The sequence below is a fragment of the Microtus ochrogaster genome (genome assembly GCF_000317375.1).
Source record: "Microtus ochrogaster isolate Prairie Vole_2 chromosome 14 unlocalized genomic scaffold, MicOch1.0 chr14_random_1, whole genome shotgun sequence".
Taxonomy (NCBI): domain Eukaryota; kingdom Metazoa; phylum Chordata; class Mammalia; order Rodentia; family Cricetidae; genus Microtus; species Microtus ochrogaster.
Window position 1 is genome coordinate 33,496,161 of NW_004949096.1, and position 17,272 is coordinate 33,513,432.

At 39.8% G+C, this 17,272-nt stretch overlaps 2 protein-coding genes across 3 annotated transcripts in view; one reads left to right on the forward strand and one right to left on the reverse strand.

Moving 5' to 3' along the window:
- Slc24a5 (solute carrier family 24 member 5) overlaps positions 1–12,931 on the forward strand; it is a 23,581-nt gene extending 10,650 nt beyond the window's left edge. Inside the window, exons 3-9 of the mRNA XM_005364388.2 lie at positions 5,193–5,276; positions 5,365–5,468; positions 5,786–5,886; positions 7,649–7,929; positions 10,134–10,340; positions 11,962–12,063; positions 12,534–12,931. Coding sequence (XP_005364445.1) covers positions 5,193–5,276; positions 5,365–5,468; positions 5,786–5,886; positions 7,649–7,929; positions 10,134–10,340; positions 11,962–12,063; positions 12,534–12,856 — 1,202 coding nt within the window. The 3' untranslated portion in view covers positions 12,857–12,931. The remainder of the gene's footprint in view (positions 1–5,192; positions 5,277–5,364; positions 5,469–5,785; positions 5,887–7,648; positions 7,930–10,133; positions 10,341–11,961; positions 12,064–12,533) is intronic.
- Positions 9,499–17,272, reverse strand: part of Myef2 (myelin expression factor 2) — a 43,892-nt gene continuing 36,118 nt past the window's right edge. For both annotated transcript variants that reach the window (XM_005372457.3, XM_026787845.1), the window contains one exon: positions 9,499–13,597. In XM_005372457.3, the coding sequence (XP_005372514.2) occupies positions 13,434–13,597 (164 nt within the window). In that variant the 3' untranslated portion in view covers positions 9,499–13,433. The remainder of the gene's footprint in view (positions 13,598–17,272) is intronic.

Consider the following 17,272-nt stretch of genomic DNA (forward strand, 5'->3'; position numbering starts at 1 on the left):
TGATTCATGAAGGAGTCTGCAAGACATTCTGCAGGACACAACAGATAGTGACTGAACTGACTGAATTTTCCTGCTTCATGGAAATGTCTGCTGGATACCATGGGCCTGAAGGCTAAAGATGGATGCCCCAACAGTACAGAGGAACTTTGGGTGACTGTCCAGGCAGCAAGATGTCTCTGTCATTTCTAGAGTTTTCTAAGTTTCTTATTTCTTGTTTGCTTAGGTAATATTGTATTTTTCTGGAGTCTTTGTTGGAGTTAAAGAATAGTTAGTTTTCTTAGTTATGATAAAGATTGTAATTTTTACTTGATAACTGTTTTGTTATATGTAATTTTGCTGTCTTAAGTTAAAGCCTTCTTTTTTTTTAAACAGAAAAAGGGGAAATGATGGAGGAAGGTCACTGGTTAATTATAATAAAAGAAACTGCTTGGCCTCATAGGTTAAAACATAGGTGGGAGGAGTAAACAGAACAGAATGCTGGGAGGAAGAGGAAGTGAGCTCAGACTTGACAGCTCTGCTCTCTGGAGCAGAGACGCCAAGCTACCCTCTCCCGGGCACACGCGATGAAGCTCTGACCCAGGATGGACGTAGGCTAGAATCTCCTTGGTAAGCCACCTCGTGGGCTACACACATGATTGGAAATGGGCTAGTCCAGGTGCAAGAGTTAGCCGAGAGGCTAGATAGAAATGGGCCAAGCAGTGTTTAAAAGAATACAGTGTCCGTGTAATTATTTCGGGGTATAAGCTAGCCAGGCGGCTGGGGTGCTGGGGATGCAGCCCCACTGCTCCTATTACAATGGGGGGGTGGGGGCTGGGATGGGCTCAGTTGGTAGAGTACTTGCCTTACTTGCACAAAACCCTTCAATCTCCAGCACTGCACAATCCAGTATTGCCATGACTACAGTCCAAGCATTTGGGAGGCATAGGCAGGGAGATCAGAGGTTAAAGGCCATCTTTGGCAACACAGTCAATTCTAGTCCAATGTGGGACACTTGAGACCATTCCAAAGAGTGTATGTGTATGTGTGTATAACAGACATATATTCAAAAAAGCATCAAATAGAGAGTTAATGGTACTAATAGCATGAAGCCATGGCAACTCTATTGCCCACATATCTGCACCTAATTCCCACATTTACAGTCTTTACAATTTACAAGACTAGACTTTGTTTCTTTATTCCCAGGTCCTGATTTGTCTGTTCAGATGTGCTGGGTATTAAAGCCAGGAACTCATGCATAGTAGGCAAATGCTGATTCTTTGTAAAATATAAAGTCCCAAACTCACATCTGAGAGTTGACATTATGAATATGAAAGTAAGTTGAATGCCATATTATAAAATAGTTCTTTCATTTCTAAAATGAAACGTTGAATTATAGAGCAATTTGCTTTGCCTTTTTGTTGAAGTTTTTTTTGTTGAAGATTCTACAGCAAGTTAGTAATATATTTATATATGTGTGTGTATGTGTGGTGTGGGAGGTTCTTCTATGTGTTGCTTTTATTGGTTAATAAATAATTGGTTAATAAATTTTATTGGTTAGTTTGAGTCTATGGCAGGGAAAGCTAGGCTGTATGCTGGGAGAAAGAAGGGCAGAGTGAGAGAGACACTGTGTAGCCCCATCAAAGGCAGACTCGGAACTTTAACCAGTAAGCCACAGCCACGTGGCCATACACAGATTAATAAAAATGGGTTAAATTAATATGTAAGAGCTAGCCAATAAGAAGCTAGAGCCCACGGGGCAAGCAGTGATTTAATGAATAGTTTCTGTGTTATTTCAGGGCTAAGTGGCCAGGAACCAAGTGGCTGTCTCCTTCAACATATGTGTACATCTATATATGTACATATTGATACACATTAAGACAAACAAACATAGGTCAGGATCCCTGGGGGTTTGGTTCTGGGACATCTCCAAGAACACCAAATTCCGAGGACACTCAGGTCAGGCATATAAAATTGTCTATTTTGCGTGCATGGTGTTCAGCACTCTCCTGTGTACTTCACATAATTTCTAAATGATTTATAACTAATACAATATGCATAGTGTGCAAATAGCTCTATACTGTATTGTTCAGGGGAAAATAAGTGTCTTGTCCAATTCAGAAGGAAGGTAATTCTTTCTTTGAATATTTTTGATGCATGGGTGGTTGAATTTGAGGCTATGACACCTGTGGGAACAGGGATAAGGATGTATGATTTATATATGTCCCCTATGTAGGCCACTCTTAAGCATTAAAAAACATTATGAAAGCCCACAGGTCATTGCTTTTTTTCTCCCTTCATTGTTTGCTAAAGTCAAATGTTTAAGTGACACAAACACAAATAGAAATAGATGAGGCCTGGCATTGTCTCATTCCAATTGTTCTCAACCCTGTTCACAATTAACTTATAAGGTGGCAGAAGACTCAGAGTAGCTGTTTAGAGCCTCATAACAAATAGTTCCAAAGGATAAAAATGGTGGCTGGGGCCTTTCCACTTTTTCTGCGTTTTGGAAGAAAAGCCGAAGTCCTTAGCTTTTAGGGTCCACACAATGTGCCTTTACCACCTATTGTTCTCCCTTGGTGCTTCATTCCAGACCTGGGTGTTTCAAATATACAGACAGGCTGTACAGATGCTGCCTCACGATACTGTAGCCACTTAACCTGCCATAATACTCTTACCCACATGCGTGGGCTAAGAAACCTTCATTTCGAAGCTTCTCTTCCAAAGTTACTTTTCATTCCATGACATTTTAGATCTCTATTTTCATTCCTTGCTGCTTCTAAAACCTACATATTTTGTCTGTCCCTTCCCCCAAAACACACACACACACACACACACACACTACAAAGCCACAACAGCAGTTTTTGTCCGTTCACTGTTGCGTTCCGGCACACAAACGTCTGGCATAGTTGGTATTGGTACTCAGCAGTGAAAGTCAGGTGATTATAGCTGTCTAACAAACTGCCTCCAAAACTAGTAGTTAAAATGAAGCACAAAAAAAAAAAAAATGAAGAAGCACCATTTTTATTGTCCTTCATAGTGTGGGGGGTTGTGCTGAGCTGAGCTAGCTGGTTCCTGCTTAGGGTCCCTACTGCAGTTATAGTGTGAGGATTGATAGGGAATCAATGAAGCCTTGCTCTACCACATGCCTGGTACCTAAGTCTGGAAGACTCAAAACCTGGAGGAAGAGAAAGCAAGGATGTTAGCAGTTTGTCTGTCTTTCAATATGAGTTCATGAGGTCTCTCCTCTATGGAGGTTTCAAGGTAGCCTGACTTATGTGTCTAGGGCACCACAAAACAAATGTGCCAAGACTGGGACATGTGGCCGGGGATGGTATGCTTAGCACACAGGCTTGAAGAGGAGTTCAGATTCCCCAGGATCCAAGCCAGGAGCCCTAATGCTCAACCATAATCCCAACACCGGGGAGGCAAAACACAGGTGGATCCCTGAGGCTTCCTAAGCAGCCAGTCTAGCCAATGAGCTGCAGCTTCAGTGGGACTGTCTCAAAGAAAGGACACTTGAGGAAATTCTATCATCTTTTAGTGTCCTGGCCTTGAAAACATTACTACTCTGCATGGCCCCAATTAGTCAAAGCAGTCACAAAGGCTCATCTGTGTTCACACATGCTTGCCAGGTGCTCTTACTGCCGAACCATATGCTAGTCCCCGTCTTTAATGAGAGACAGAAGAGTTATTAGAAAGGATGTGGAAGAGAAATATTGTTTTGAGTTTTAGAAAATTCAATCTGCTACACTCCAAACAAGGTATTTCTAAGGCCAAATATCAATGTCCCAGCAGAGAAGAAATGTGTACTTAAGAGCAGTCTTCATAGGCAAGCCTAGGGAAACACTGTTAGCCGCAGCAGACTGATCCAAGTACACCAAAGTATGAGAAAAAAAAAAAAAGGTCTAATCACAAAGCAGCAGGAACAGTCAAAGGAGTTACCATCAAGGAGAAACTGCCATCAAGTCTTAGAAATTGGAATTCTAGTGGCTGGGGATGGTATAATTAGCACATAAGCTTGAAGTTTAAATCCCCAGGATCAAATGAAAAGCCAGGAGTGTTATAGCTTAACTGTAATCCCAACACTGGGGATGCAAAAAACAGGATCCCTGAAGCTTCCTGAGCCTCGCAATGAGCTGCAGGTTCAGTGAGACTCTCTTGAGTTTGAGGAAAGACACCTGAAAGGGACATTGGCCTTCACATGCATTCATAAACATGTACACATACAGGTACTTGCCCACACAACCGAGTCCCAGTTGAAGTATTTACCATCTAGCATACCTACCTCCACTGGCAAACATAACCAGTGCTAGAGATTTCTGAAAAAAAAGGCTGAGCTGTTTATTCAACATGGCTTTCTCTTTCCCTCCTTAAATAGGTCTCTCAACTGTAATACTGAAGAGTTACACGAGACTTCCCAACATCAATTACATGAACAGATTTGCAGGCCAAGCCTGGATGGAAGATACCCACAAACTATTCAAATAGCACAGTACTTTCTCATGCTTTTGTGTATTTTCTGTAATACTAGACTGAGCTTTTAGTTTATTGACTCCTTATTTTCCATTAGATAGTGTAAGTGTATAAAAGAACTCAATCCAAACTCATTGTAGATCTTAAGAACTTTTCTTCTTTCCAGTTAAGTTAGCAATCTTTTTCAAAGAAGGTGTTTTGCAGCTTACCTATAGCTGGAAGCCATCAATTCTCAACTGGCTAATAGTCCCAAATTTTCTGTCTCCTCTTTTTATTTTACATTTGTTTGGAAGTAGAAGCAGGCTGTCACACGTATTTAGGTCAGAGGACACCATTTTGCAGAGTCAGTTATCTCCTGCTATGTGGGTTCTGGGAATAGAATTCAGGCTATCAGGGTTAGTGGCAAACGCCCTTACCCCAAGCCATCTCTGGTCCTTTAATGTTAATTTTTGTGTGTGTGCGTATATGTACACACGTCATGGTGCAACTGGGAATTGAACTCAGGTTGCCAGGTTTGCATGGCAAGCGTCTTCATCCACTGAGCCATCTCACCTGCCTTCTTCTTTCATGAATTCCTAAGAAAACAAGATTCCTCCATTTTCTAACCCAAAATGTTTCCCATTCCAGCTTCGGTCAGTCCTGGGGTAGTGTAAAGGCATGATTTCTGACTACTGTATGCAGCTTTGTTGTATCCTTCTTGTCATTCTGTCAGCCAAAGTAATCATTTTCTTTGTCTTTAGCCCTTGGACTGTCGCAGGACGTTGCAGGTGCAACTTTCATGGCAGCAGGTAGCTCTGCCCCTGAACTAGTTACTGCATTCTTGGGTAAATATTCCTTTGACTTGCTGCTTATTTGGTGTGATTTTAGTTTCTTCAAATCAGCTTTAACTGAGCTCCTAATACCTGCTCCTAGGTGTTTTTATCACAAAGGGAGACATTGGTATCAGCACCATTCTTGGATCTGCAATTTACAATCTGCTTGGCATCTGTGCTGCCTGTGGCTTGCTATCCAACATGGTAAGTAAGATGCATTGTTTTGACAGATTCTAAAATTAAACTGCCTGGATGAACAATATAGCACTGGAAATGTATTCAATCAAAATAATAACCAGCAGAAAAACATTTATTCAATTTATTTAACCCACAAATACTTTTTATTAATCAAATTTATAAAGTCAGTACAGGTTTAGAACAATTTTTAATTTTTTTCTCTATATAATATGTAAAACATAACAATATTTTCCCACAAATATACAAGCATTTTGTTACTATACTAAGCACTGTTCTTGAATGACTTACGCTGTAATGCAGACAATCAAACCACCATTTTCCAGGTCTCAACACTCTCATGTTGGCCCCTGTTCCGAGACAGTGCAGTGTATGCGGTCAGCGTTGGGGCAGTTTTCGGCATAATATTTGACAACCGAGTTTACTGGTAAGCTTCAAGTAACTCACTCTAATGTAAAACATAATTACAGAGAGAATGCTTCAAGCCTGATGGCTTAGTAGGATAGTTTTTCAAAAATGTTACTTCAACTCACTTCTCACTTCAGCAGCTACTCCAGTTATGCTTCTTCCTTCTCCTGTGTCATGTCCTCCCCGTCATCAGCCGGCTTCCCTCTCCTAGCCCCTGAAGACAGCACTCTTCTCTTACCATGGCCTCCCTGCTCACAACTTTGCTTGCTGTCACTTACAGCTGCACTGCTGGTGTTCTCTTACACTACATTGTTGCTTGCCTGGCCTTGAAGTGCTCAGAGCCATAAAAGCTTGCAGAACAAGTAGTAGCCCCTTCATTCCTAAAATTTCTCCTATCCTCCCAGAACAGAAGAACCGCGCAGCCTTGGCTAACAACCAAGAATGTTACATGCCATTACTAAAAAACTGTTGCTTTCCAAAAATCTCTCCACACCCAGCTGGCCCAAGAAAATGAAAAGAGCAAGTGACTCAGTGAGCAAACAAACTTCCCAAATAGGCCCAAGCATCTCCTAGGCCAATGGTCAACCTTCCTAATGCTGCAACCCCATAACATAGTTCATGTTGTGGTGATCCTCAACCATAAAATTATTTTATTACTTTGTAACTGTAATTTTGCTAGTTATGAATCATAATGTAAATACCTGATAAGCAGGTTGTCTTAGGAGACCCCTGTGATAGCGTTATTCAACACCAAAAGGTATAGACCCATTGTCCTAGGTGCTTATCACTATGTTGGGCACCACAAAATAAAGAAATATAACACACATGGCCACACGTGTATGTGTCCAGAGGGTATACAAACAGGGAGAAAATCAAGATAAATAAAAAGCCAGGCTGCTAGTACAGCAGACCCTGGGATTCAGCTGTAATCTATAAGCGACAGGGACCATGAAAATATCCAAGTACATAAACATTCTCTTATTAAGGAAATCAGAAACTAATTTTTTTTTAGCTGCAGCAGAAGTGATTCATTGACAATGAAATAAAATAAAAAATTCAAATGTGATGAAATTATAGTAAAGTAAGAAACCAAGTCATAGACAATTCTTGGTGCCTTATTCGAAATTTCATTTTTTGAAAACATCTTTGATTTCTTGTGATATAAGCCAAATTCAGCTTTGAAAAAAAAAATCACCAAAAGGGATCAGAATAGTAGCGCAGAGCTGAAATCCCAAAACAAGAAGAGGTAGGATTGTGAATTTGAGTATTTGAGGCCAGTCAAAGGTATACAGTGTTTAAGACCAAGCTATACAGAGAAACCCTGTCTCAAAGGCTAACAATTCCCCACCTGTAACTTTCTTCTAAACATCGCTAGAGCAAAGTTCCATCTAAAATCTAACATTTCGAATATTTCACACAAAATTACTACATACTAAAATATAACAGTGTATTCTTTTCTAATTATTAAATATCTGGGGAAGGTATTAAGTATGCCAATGAAAAAATATTGGAAAATGTCCATAAATTTAGTTTTAGTTTGAAAAAATCTCTATTTTCAAAGGTATTTTTTTTAAAAACAGGAATCTGTAACGGATCTTATAATCCTCTTTCTTTAAAAAGAAAGTGTCAGGCTTTTAACAATGAGTTTGTATAAACAAGGCTAGGCAAATAAAAGTGTTTCAGAATGGTTCCTTGATTTTTCAAATGCTGTTTTTGTTAGAAAATACTGTTTAAAATTATTCTAGATTGGTTTCAATCACACACAAACTTCTCATTTACAGGTACGAAGGAGCACTGTTGCTGCTGATTTATGGGCTCTATGTTTTGCTGCTGTGTTTTGACACTAAGATCAGCCGATGTGTCATGAAGAAATGCAGTCCTTGCTGTCCCTGCCTTGCCAGAACTATGGAGAGACGTGAACAACAGACACTGCTGGGATGGGAAGACGAGAGCCAATTCTTCACTCGCCGCCAATCAAGGACAGACAGTGGAATATTTCAGGAAGATTCTGGTTACTCCCAACTTTCTCTAAGTTTACATGGTCTTAGTCATGCTTCTGAAGGTAATGACAACATCCGGCCCACCCAGCCACTAGAAAAAGTTCTCATTTCAAGTTAGTAATTAGCACATGCTTATGAAACACACTTTGGAGTCAAAGATAATGAAGTGTAAATCCTGGCCTTTTAAGAGCTTCCAATAAGCATTTTTACAATCAGCTAAAAGTGTGGGGGAAGGGGAATACACACAGATGTGGAGGACAGAAGTCAGGACAGTACCGGATGCTGCACCTCAATCTTTCTCTACCTCATAGAGACCAGTCTTTCACTGAGCTTAGCGCTCACTCATTAGGCTAGACCAGCTGCCACCGAGCTCTAGAAATCTGTCTGTCTCTGCCGTCAGAGCACTGGGATTACACAGATGGGCTGTCATGCTTTTCACATGGGTGATGGGAAGCTGAATTCCATATACCTATGCCCCAAACACTTTACCTACTGAGTCACCTCCCCAGATCCAAAATCAGCTAAAATTTCAAAGTTTAAGTACCATATAAAATAAACTGTTACTACTATGGTTCATACATTAGGCAGTGAATAAACTTAGATAACACATGGAGAAAAGAGCATTTGAACTGGGTCTTGTAGGATAGAAATGGTTTTAACTCAAGAATCTGATATTGTAGTCAGGAAGCAACAATTGGCACCTTTACTGCCCAGATGATCCAGGATGTGAGCACGCTCTATGGAATGAGGTCAGTGGACACTTTGAAAGACTTGCTTGCACGCGGGCATACACAGAGCTAAGGCAACACATGCACAATGAGGAAGCACAGGAACGGGTTGAGAAGAGGGAAGCACAGCAAGGCAGGTTATGAGGAGGGAAGTCACAGAACTGCACACAGTGTTCACAGGGGACTGAACTGAAATGATAGGACATGGACCACACAGAGAAGGCAGTGGGGACAAAGCAAACCCAGGCGAGACCATGGAAAAGCATCACCCAACATCAGCAGCAAGAAGGAGGACCAGGCAGAAGCAGGAGAAGACATCTTCACTGAGAGAAATGAGACCATCTCTGTAACAACAGTCAGCTGAGGAAAAGGGAATGGTTGGGATGAACAGGAAGAAAAACAGCAGGTGAGACAGAAATGTGTGGAGCGAAGTTAAACATGAGCTTGGTATGTTCACTATGACAATGACATCCTGACCAGAATACTTTATAAAAGCAATTCCAATTTTAGTTCAGTGATTAGGAAGGACGCTTCTAGTTTATCACTTTTAAAAAAAAATGACACATGGCTTTTTTCATCCTTACAAAATATACTTTGCAATCTTTACGGAAGAAGAGATTTATAACATCAACAAAACCTCAAAAGCACCAGTCAAACTGTTCATGCTAAAATTATATCTAAATTCATGGTGCACTGTTTGTGTGATTTGATCCAGTTTTTGCATAAGCCCTATATAAATTAGTCCACAGGCTGGTCCCACTTTTACCCATTCTTTTCATCCTGTCCCCTGAGCACACACTCTGGAGCTATCCCAGGAGACTACTAGGCCCAGCTTTCTCTAGATTCCTTCTACTAACTGTGAAGCATGAATTTAGTAAATGATAAGATACAATGAGAAATAGAGGGAACATTCCCTAAGCATGTATTAATATACAAAAAACCATAAGCCCCATCAATTTTGGAAAAGGGGGGTGAAACAGCTGGGGGCAGGTTAATCCTAACGATGCACATAGCCGTGAAGCAAGAGTCTTAACTCTTAGTCTATAAACAATGTCACAGAACATTCAGCAAACAGTTCAAGACATAAGTCAAGCCTTCAGTGAAGAGGAAGTTGAACATCACAGCTAATGTTGTCTGCGTAGTTTCAGTTAAGCTTCTTTTGACCAGCAATAACAGTAATGAAGTATTCAAACGTTCTAGGATCCGTGGTTCTAACCTTCCTAATGTTGCAACCCCTTAATACAGTTCCTCCCTGTTGTGGTGACCCCTAAACATTTTATTGCTACTTCATAGCGGTAACTTTGCTACTATTATGAATCATAACATAAATAACTGTGCTTTCCAATGGTCCTAGGCAAACCCTATGAAAGGTCATTCATCCTCCAAAGGTTCTCCACAGGTTGAGAACCACTGTTGTAGACAGTCTTTAAAAAACGTATACAGTGAAATTATTTCAACACAGCCTCTAAATGGGCCTTTCTCACATAACCGTTCATTGAGAAAACTCAAAATTGTTTAATTTTTTTTTTCCACAATAGATCCACCAAGTGTTTTCAGCATGCCTGAAGCAGACTTGAAAAGAATTTTTTGGGTACTCTCTCTTCCTATTATTACATTACTTTTTCTGACAACACCAGATTGCAGAAGAAAGTTTTGGAAAAATTACTTTGTGATAACCTTTTTCATGTCTGCACTATGGATATCTGCATTCACATACATCCTGGTTTGGATGGTCACAGTAACAGGTAAGTATTTTAAGTATAACAGCACAACAAGAAAATTATTTCATGTAAGAAGAAACTGCAAATATTCATTTAAAGTAGTCTAGGGAGCACACAACTTTTCAGCAAGACTAAAACCTGGTGTTGTTTTACAAAAGATAAAAAGGTTAATATCTCAACCCAACAAGTTCATTCAGGCTTTGTGAGCCTGAATACCAAGGGCATTTCCCATTATTACACAGTCTAGAGTATAATTCATGGGCTATCTTTATAATTACACAGGGTTTATAAGAACTCTTCATACTGAATTCTAGATTCACGGTGGAAAACAGAGAAAGAAACTGTCTGGGTTTGGGGTAAGAGGTAGGTGCTTGCTGTTTAACTAGATGGTGTTTTCTTTTGTTTTACAATATGGCAATGGCAATACAATGCAGATGACTAAGTGACTAAGTCTTGTTTAAGGTTTCTAGTATCTATGCAAATAAGTTTTAATGCTTAGCCATATGTTCTGCCCCCCCCCCATGAAATACTGATTATAAATAGAAAAGAAAATGAGGGTCTTTCTCTCAAAAAGATTAACCTGAACTAAGTTACATTAGAAATGAACAATCCTGCCATGCCTAAGTTACCCAATCTGTTTGTAGCACTGAAACTCACTGAGCACAGTTGAACCCAGTCATCTACTTATATGTATAGACTGCTGTTTTTATACTAGTGGGACTAAAGAATTACAACAGAAACCACAAAGCCTGCAAAGGTGAAATAATTACTACCTGGCCCCTTCTCCAAACTGTCTGACCCTGACTTCTCCTGGATAACTTTATTATAACTGTATACCAACAAACAAAAACAGAATAGTTTTCTTTTTGTGAAATGATAAGAATGTCCAGGAAACTTGCATATTCACTGTACCCAAGAATATTTGACAATAGGAAGAGAGGAGAATCAAATATAAGATCACAGATGAGTAACTAAAATGAAAAACAACACTCTACTTACTCTAAACCATGTTTTCAATTACAATATTAAGAGAAAAGTTACCTGTCCCCACCCTTTAAATATGCCCTCTGGTTTTATTTCTCAGAATGAACTGTTATCAATTTCACACAAGTATTAAGAAATTGGGGATATGTTAAGACTCAGGCAGGAAAGGAGGTCCCTGTCTACCTCAGAGATCCCTGAAACAAAACAAACAAAAAACCCCAGTAAACGAAGTAGCACTTTCAAAGTCTTCACTTCAATCTAATAATGGATAAAAAGTGTGGTAAGATACTTAACTCTCAACTACTTTAAGAAACTTCAAGCAAAGAGAAAATAAGTAAAAGGTCAGTTTCACTACACAGCAAGAAACAGTGACACCCATAGCTTCCCCCAGATACCAAATATGAGGATTTCTCATTGGAAGAATTTTGGTTGCTTGGTATCTTCTGATATCTGTCATTAAAAATGTGTGCTGCTCTGGTTACCCAAACTATCAACCTGTTTCAATACTTTGCCATTTAGAAGCCACACAAACATATATTGGGTCAAAAATCTAAACATACCTAAATATTTTTCCTGAATAGGGAAGCATTCAAGCTGTCTTCAAAAACTGGTTCATATAAGATTTATGATTTGTAACCTGTAGTCTCTCTGCCTATTACAGGGGAAATACTAGGAATCCCAGACACAGTAATGGGCCTTACTTTATTGGCAGCAGGTACAAGCATACCAGACACAGTCGCAAGTGTGTTAGTTGCAAGAAAAGGTAAGACTGGAGGACTCCCAGATGCACTGGCTGGGCCTTTAAGTTTGATTACCATAAGGCAAGTGAAAGTAAATAACACTTCCTCAGTAGCATACTTTGAAGAAAAAAGAAGTGACTCACGGGAAGCATTTAGTTTTTAATAGCAGGTTAATTCTACCGACCCAGTCCCCCAAAGACTGCTTACCTAAAATGTGCATTAGATGGTAATTCACTGTCAAATGAGAATGAAAAGCAACAAATAAGCTGCATACCTTATTAAAAATGGTTTAATAAATAAAGGTAATTATTAAATAAATGTTAAGACTTTAAATACTAACTCAAGGAAATACAAATTCAGGAAGAGTCTTGCTCTAACAATAACAGTTTTCTAAAACTAACCAACAAAAAGTATCCAGTGTTTTTCTTATGAAGATTATTAATAAAATATAGTACCGGGGTGCACATTTTAACAACATGCTGTTCTTTTGCAGGTAAAGGAGACATGGCTATATCTAACATCGTGGGATCCAATGTGTTTGATATGCTATGCCTAGGTCTTCCCTGGTTTATTAAGACTGCATTTACAAATGCATCTGCTCCTGTAGAAGTGAATAGCAAGGGACTCACTTATGTAACCATCTCTCTCAACATTTCAATTATTTTTTTGTTCTTAGCAGTTCATTTTAATGGCTGGAAACTAGACCGAAAGTTGGGGGTGGTCTGCCTAATGCTATACTTAGGACTTGCTACCTTATCAGTTCTAAATGAACTTGGAATTATTGGAAGTAACAGAATCAGGGGCTGTGGAGTTTGATATTTTTAATAGTGTTATGTGGGAAAGGTGGAACTGGTAGAGGGGCAAAAAAAAACAAAAAACAAAAAAACAAAAACCCCATGTCTTCATTTAGGTCAAATAAAAAACACCCTTGACTTTATAGTGTAACTTTTAACTACTATTCTTTATAGGCAGAGAAAAGTGATTCACACCAAACCAAAACCACATCCTAATTTGTCTGAGCCCTTTCTTTTCATTAACAACTAGATATAGAGCAGAGACTGGGGGTGGGGGTGAGGGTATCCTGATAACTTACAATAAGACTGGGAAAATTAGAACAAACAAACCCTACTACTGGGAACAATTAAATGGCTTATTTGATTAAAAATGGTGTGTCCATCCATTGAAACTGAATGACCAGACTTGCCGACTTTAGAAACGCAAACTTGAGATAACGAAAATCACAGTATATTTTTCAACATTATACTGTTAAAAGCTGGTGGGAGTTTTAAAAGTTCATTTTTACAGCATTTGTAAGCATACAACATTACTAAAAAATGACTTTTACTAGGAGATTCAATAAACAGATGAAGGAATGTTCCAACCATGCTTGAAATTACGCGTTACGATCCAAGCGAACATCGATTTCCCTGCCACTGATTTTGATGCCGTTCATTATTCTGCACGCCTTTTCTGCTGATTCTGGGGATTCAAACCTAACTGTCCCACAGCCTTTTGACTTGCCATTCTCCATCTTTATTTCTGCAAACATTACATGACCTGTAAAACGAGAGTTACATAATTACTAGTCCATTTAAATGGATTCCAGTTCACTAGACAAGTTTTGAACTCCTCATAGCAATGGAGATCACAGGTAATTTGGTTAAACATATTAATAATATAAAATATATATATGAGAATTATCAATTTATACTCTGAATACAATTCCTATATAATGACTATGAATACATATATATTACATAAAATTGGATTGGACACTGAGTTTGATTTTAAATCCCCAATTTCTGAAGTGGATGTTACAACAATAAGGCTAGGTAGCACAAATACTACCAACTCACTATGGCCCCTAACAAGATGACACTTTTAATCAAAATTATACAGTTGCTCACTGTTCAAACTCCTAAATCTTCTTCCTTCTCTTTTATCTTCATTTCACTCTTATCTTTACAAGAGCAAATATTCATAAATCTAAGTTCCACCATCAATTCTACTTTTTATTCAGTATCACAATTTGCATTGAAATCTTAAAGATGGCATCAAATAAGAAAATGGTTATAAAAGACAGCAGATTTAAAACAGTAAAGCTAAAAATGATATTCTAGAAAGGACAATGAAACCGGACAACTGTTTTTATACAATTAACATCACTGTTAACTCTAGAATAAATCTATAGTTACTGTATCATCAGTAACACTGAAATACAAAGTAGCCTGAAAACATCAGTGAAAGCAGAGTACTTCTAAGAGTAAAGAAAGAGGAGTGAGTGATAAGCACATGTAAGCAAAGACAGCAGTAAAACCACAGCTCAGGCCAACTGGGATGCATATGACCAATCCAAACAGACTGTAACTTAAGGGTACCACTATTTATGTAATACTTCCCCCTCCCAGGATGTACCTGTTACCAAATCATGCTAGACTTTGAATACTACAGCAGCTAGATTACTATGTGTTAATTTTAGTCTCTCAATCAAACCAGACAATCAGACACATTTAAGGCCAAAAGGGACAAAAAAAGAAGAGAAAGAAAAGTAAAGGGCAAGGGTCTGTCAAATGAAGACTGTTCCAGATGAAGAAAATGAGTATTATTCCGAATGAATAAGCTAGATTGCTTTCCTGTTAAGGGCATGAGCTGAGGGACTCTGATTTACACGATCCTAGGCTACTTCTGTGTTTCCATTCACTTCCTGTTATTGCATTTCCTTTCAAACTCAACTGATAAGCAATCTTTTACCTTCTGAACACTAAATATGCAAAGACAATGTCAGACTGATTCAAAACCATGTCTTATAAAGCAAATCAGGAAATTCTTGAGTATACCCCTAAAAGTTGTAAAACATACGAATCCCAGAAAAATTGCAAATAATATTTAGCCCACAACTAATAAAACAGGAAAGAAAAATGGTAATCTTATTTTCTAGTGGAAAAACAAAACAAAACAAAAAACCCCCCACAGAATGGCACTGAGAGATATATGCTAAAGAAACATTAGTGGTTGTCTTAGTCAGGGTTACTATTGCTACAATGAAACACAAGACCAAAAGAAAGTTGGAGAGAAAAGGGATTTATTTAGTTTGTATTTTCAAATCACTGATTTATAGTGATATTTTATTTATGACCTAACAAAGTCTGCCTGAAGATCAGAGTGCAAAGTTAATCACACTAGTCAATCATATAAGTCAGGCCGTGGTGGTACACACCTTTAGTCCAAGCACTGAAGAGGAAGATAAGACAGGATGAGACAGGAAAATGTCCTCTTTCAGTCTGAAGATTTTGTAGAGGTAAAAGTGCTCTAGTGGTTGGCTGCTTTCTTTCTCTGATCTTTCAGCTTGAACCCCCATTTCTGTCTCTGGGTTTTTATTAGTCATGCTACAAGTGTTCATCATCAAAGTCAAGACAGGAACTGAAGCAGAGCAGGGACCTGGAGGTAAGAGCTTTGTGGAGGCCCATGGAAGGGTGCTATTTACTGGCTTGCAGCTTGCTCAGCCTGCTTTCTTATAGAACCCAAAACCAGCAGCCCAGGGATAAAACGATACATAATGGGCTGGGCATTACTACATCAATTACTAATTAAGAAAGTGCCCTATATGGCTGCCTCCAGCCCACTCACTTTTCAACTGAGGCTCCTTTCTCTCAAATGATTCCAGCTTTTGTCAAGTTGACACAAAATTAGCCAGTACAGTGGTAAACACAGCAACTTCCAAAATCCACCAGCATGTAGGGAACTGGCACCCAGGAAGGAGCAACTCTGTTAAGGCAGAATGCTTTGGCACATGGTGGCACTTACAGTTATCTCCAAGGGCCATGGATAATTTTACAAGCTTTGAAGCTATGCTAGCTTTACCTAAAAATTTAGATTTTTATAAGTTCTACAGCATAGGGTGATAATCAACAATGGGTTTTACTTGAGCTAGATTCTTGAAAACAGGTTACTATCTCTGCATAACCATCTTTCCATATTCAGACAAGATTTTCTTTCACGTTTCTCTTAAACTGGCGCAGCTCAGGAAGTCATCATTTAGGCATCCGAACTCCTCATCTCACAGTGGTTTCACCTTCCCTCTGATCTCTCAGCTAGGGTAGCAGAACCTTCTCAGTTTGGAGACTTAGATTCTAGAGTCAGCCCCTACACACCTGTTTCCACTGTTAGACTACCCCAAGAAGGAAAAGAATCCCAAGTTGCTGGCTGGCTTGGTGTAGGCGAGCTGCATGGTGTCACACCTGATGGAGATGTATAATCAACTCCTGAGATGGCTCAAGTCTGACTTATGCCTGATCACGCAATGATCATCAGCTGCTTGCATATGTGTGGGCCTATGGGCAGTGCCCACCTGGCAGTTCGGGGTTGGCAGCCCATGCCTACTTAAGGGCTGGGAGAGGTTTGCCCGGGGGAGAGAGAGGTCAGAGAGAGAGGAAAAGTGAGAAAGCGAATAAAGTCCTGAAAACTGCTGCAAGAAGAGCTCCGGGGGTTGCGTTTTTCCTTGCTGGACGAGGTGGGGCGCGACAAGTGGTGGCCTCGTACGGGGAACCTCCAAACCTCTCTCCGTGGAGCCCAGAACTTGCTGCAGTCAGGGGGTGCATCGGTAAGATTGAGGAATCGCAATAAATGCGGGGTTTATGCTCTCACCTGTAGAAAAGGTAGAGCGGGAAAGTATAGCCACGACAATAGTGGACGGATTAAAAGTGAAATGGTATGAATTTAACATTTGTTTAAATGGGCGCTTCAACATCACACCTGATTTTTCTGGCTCTTAACAAGCTGTTACGGAGCGCTTTGGAGAGGTTCTTGACTTTATGTAACACAATTGCATCTTAGTTTGCTGTCTCTGGCAATCTTAATGTGTCATCCTGGGACAGGCTTGGTAGAGATCTAGATTTTGCCACCGAACAAGGTATGCTAAGGAAGGGAGTGATATTCATGTGGTTTGAATTACCAAGGCCTCCAGAGTTTGCAGTGGAGTGTGAGCAGCTGCAGCTCCAAGACCAAGGAGCTCTAGGTGGCTCCAAGGCCAAGCAGCACTGAGGGTCTGCGAAGCTGCAGACACTGGGACCTGCCTTGAGGACCTACAAGGCCAGAACGCTAGGCCACTCTTAGCATGGATGCATCAGGGCGCAGAAGCTCGCAGCACAAGATCTCAAGTGACCAAGTCAGGCCGGCTGCTCAGCCACACCTCCACCTTCCAGCTTGGTGGGGAGGAGCCTCTGCCTCCCCCCC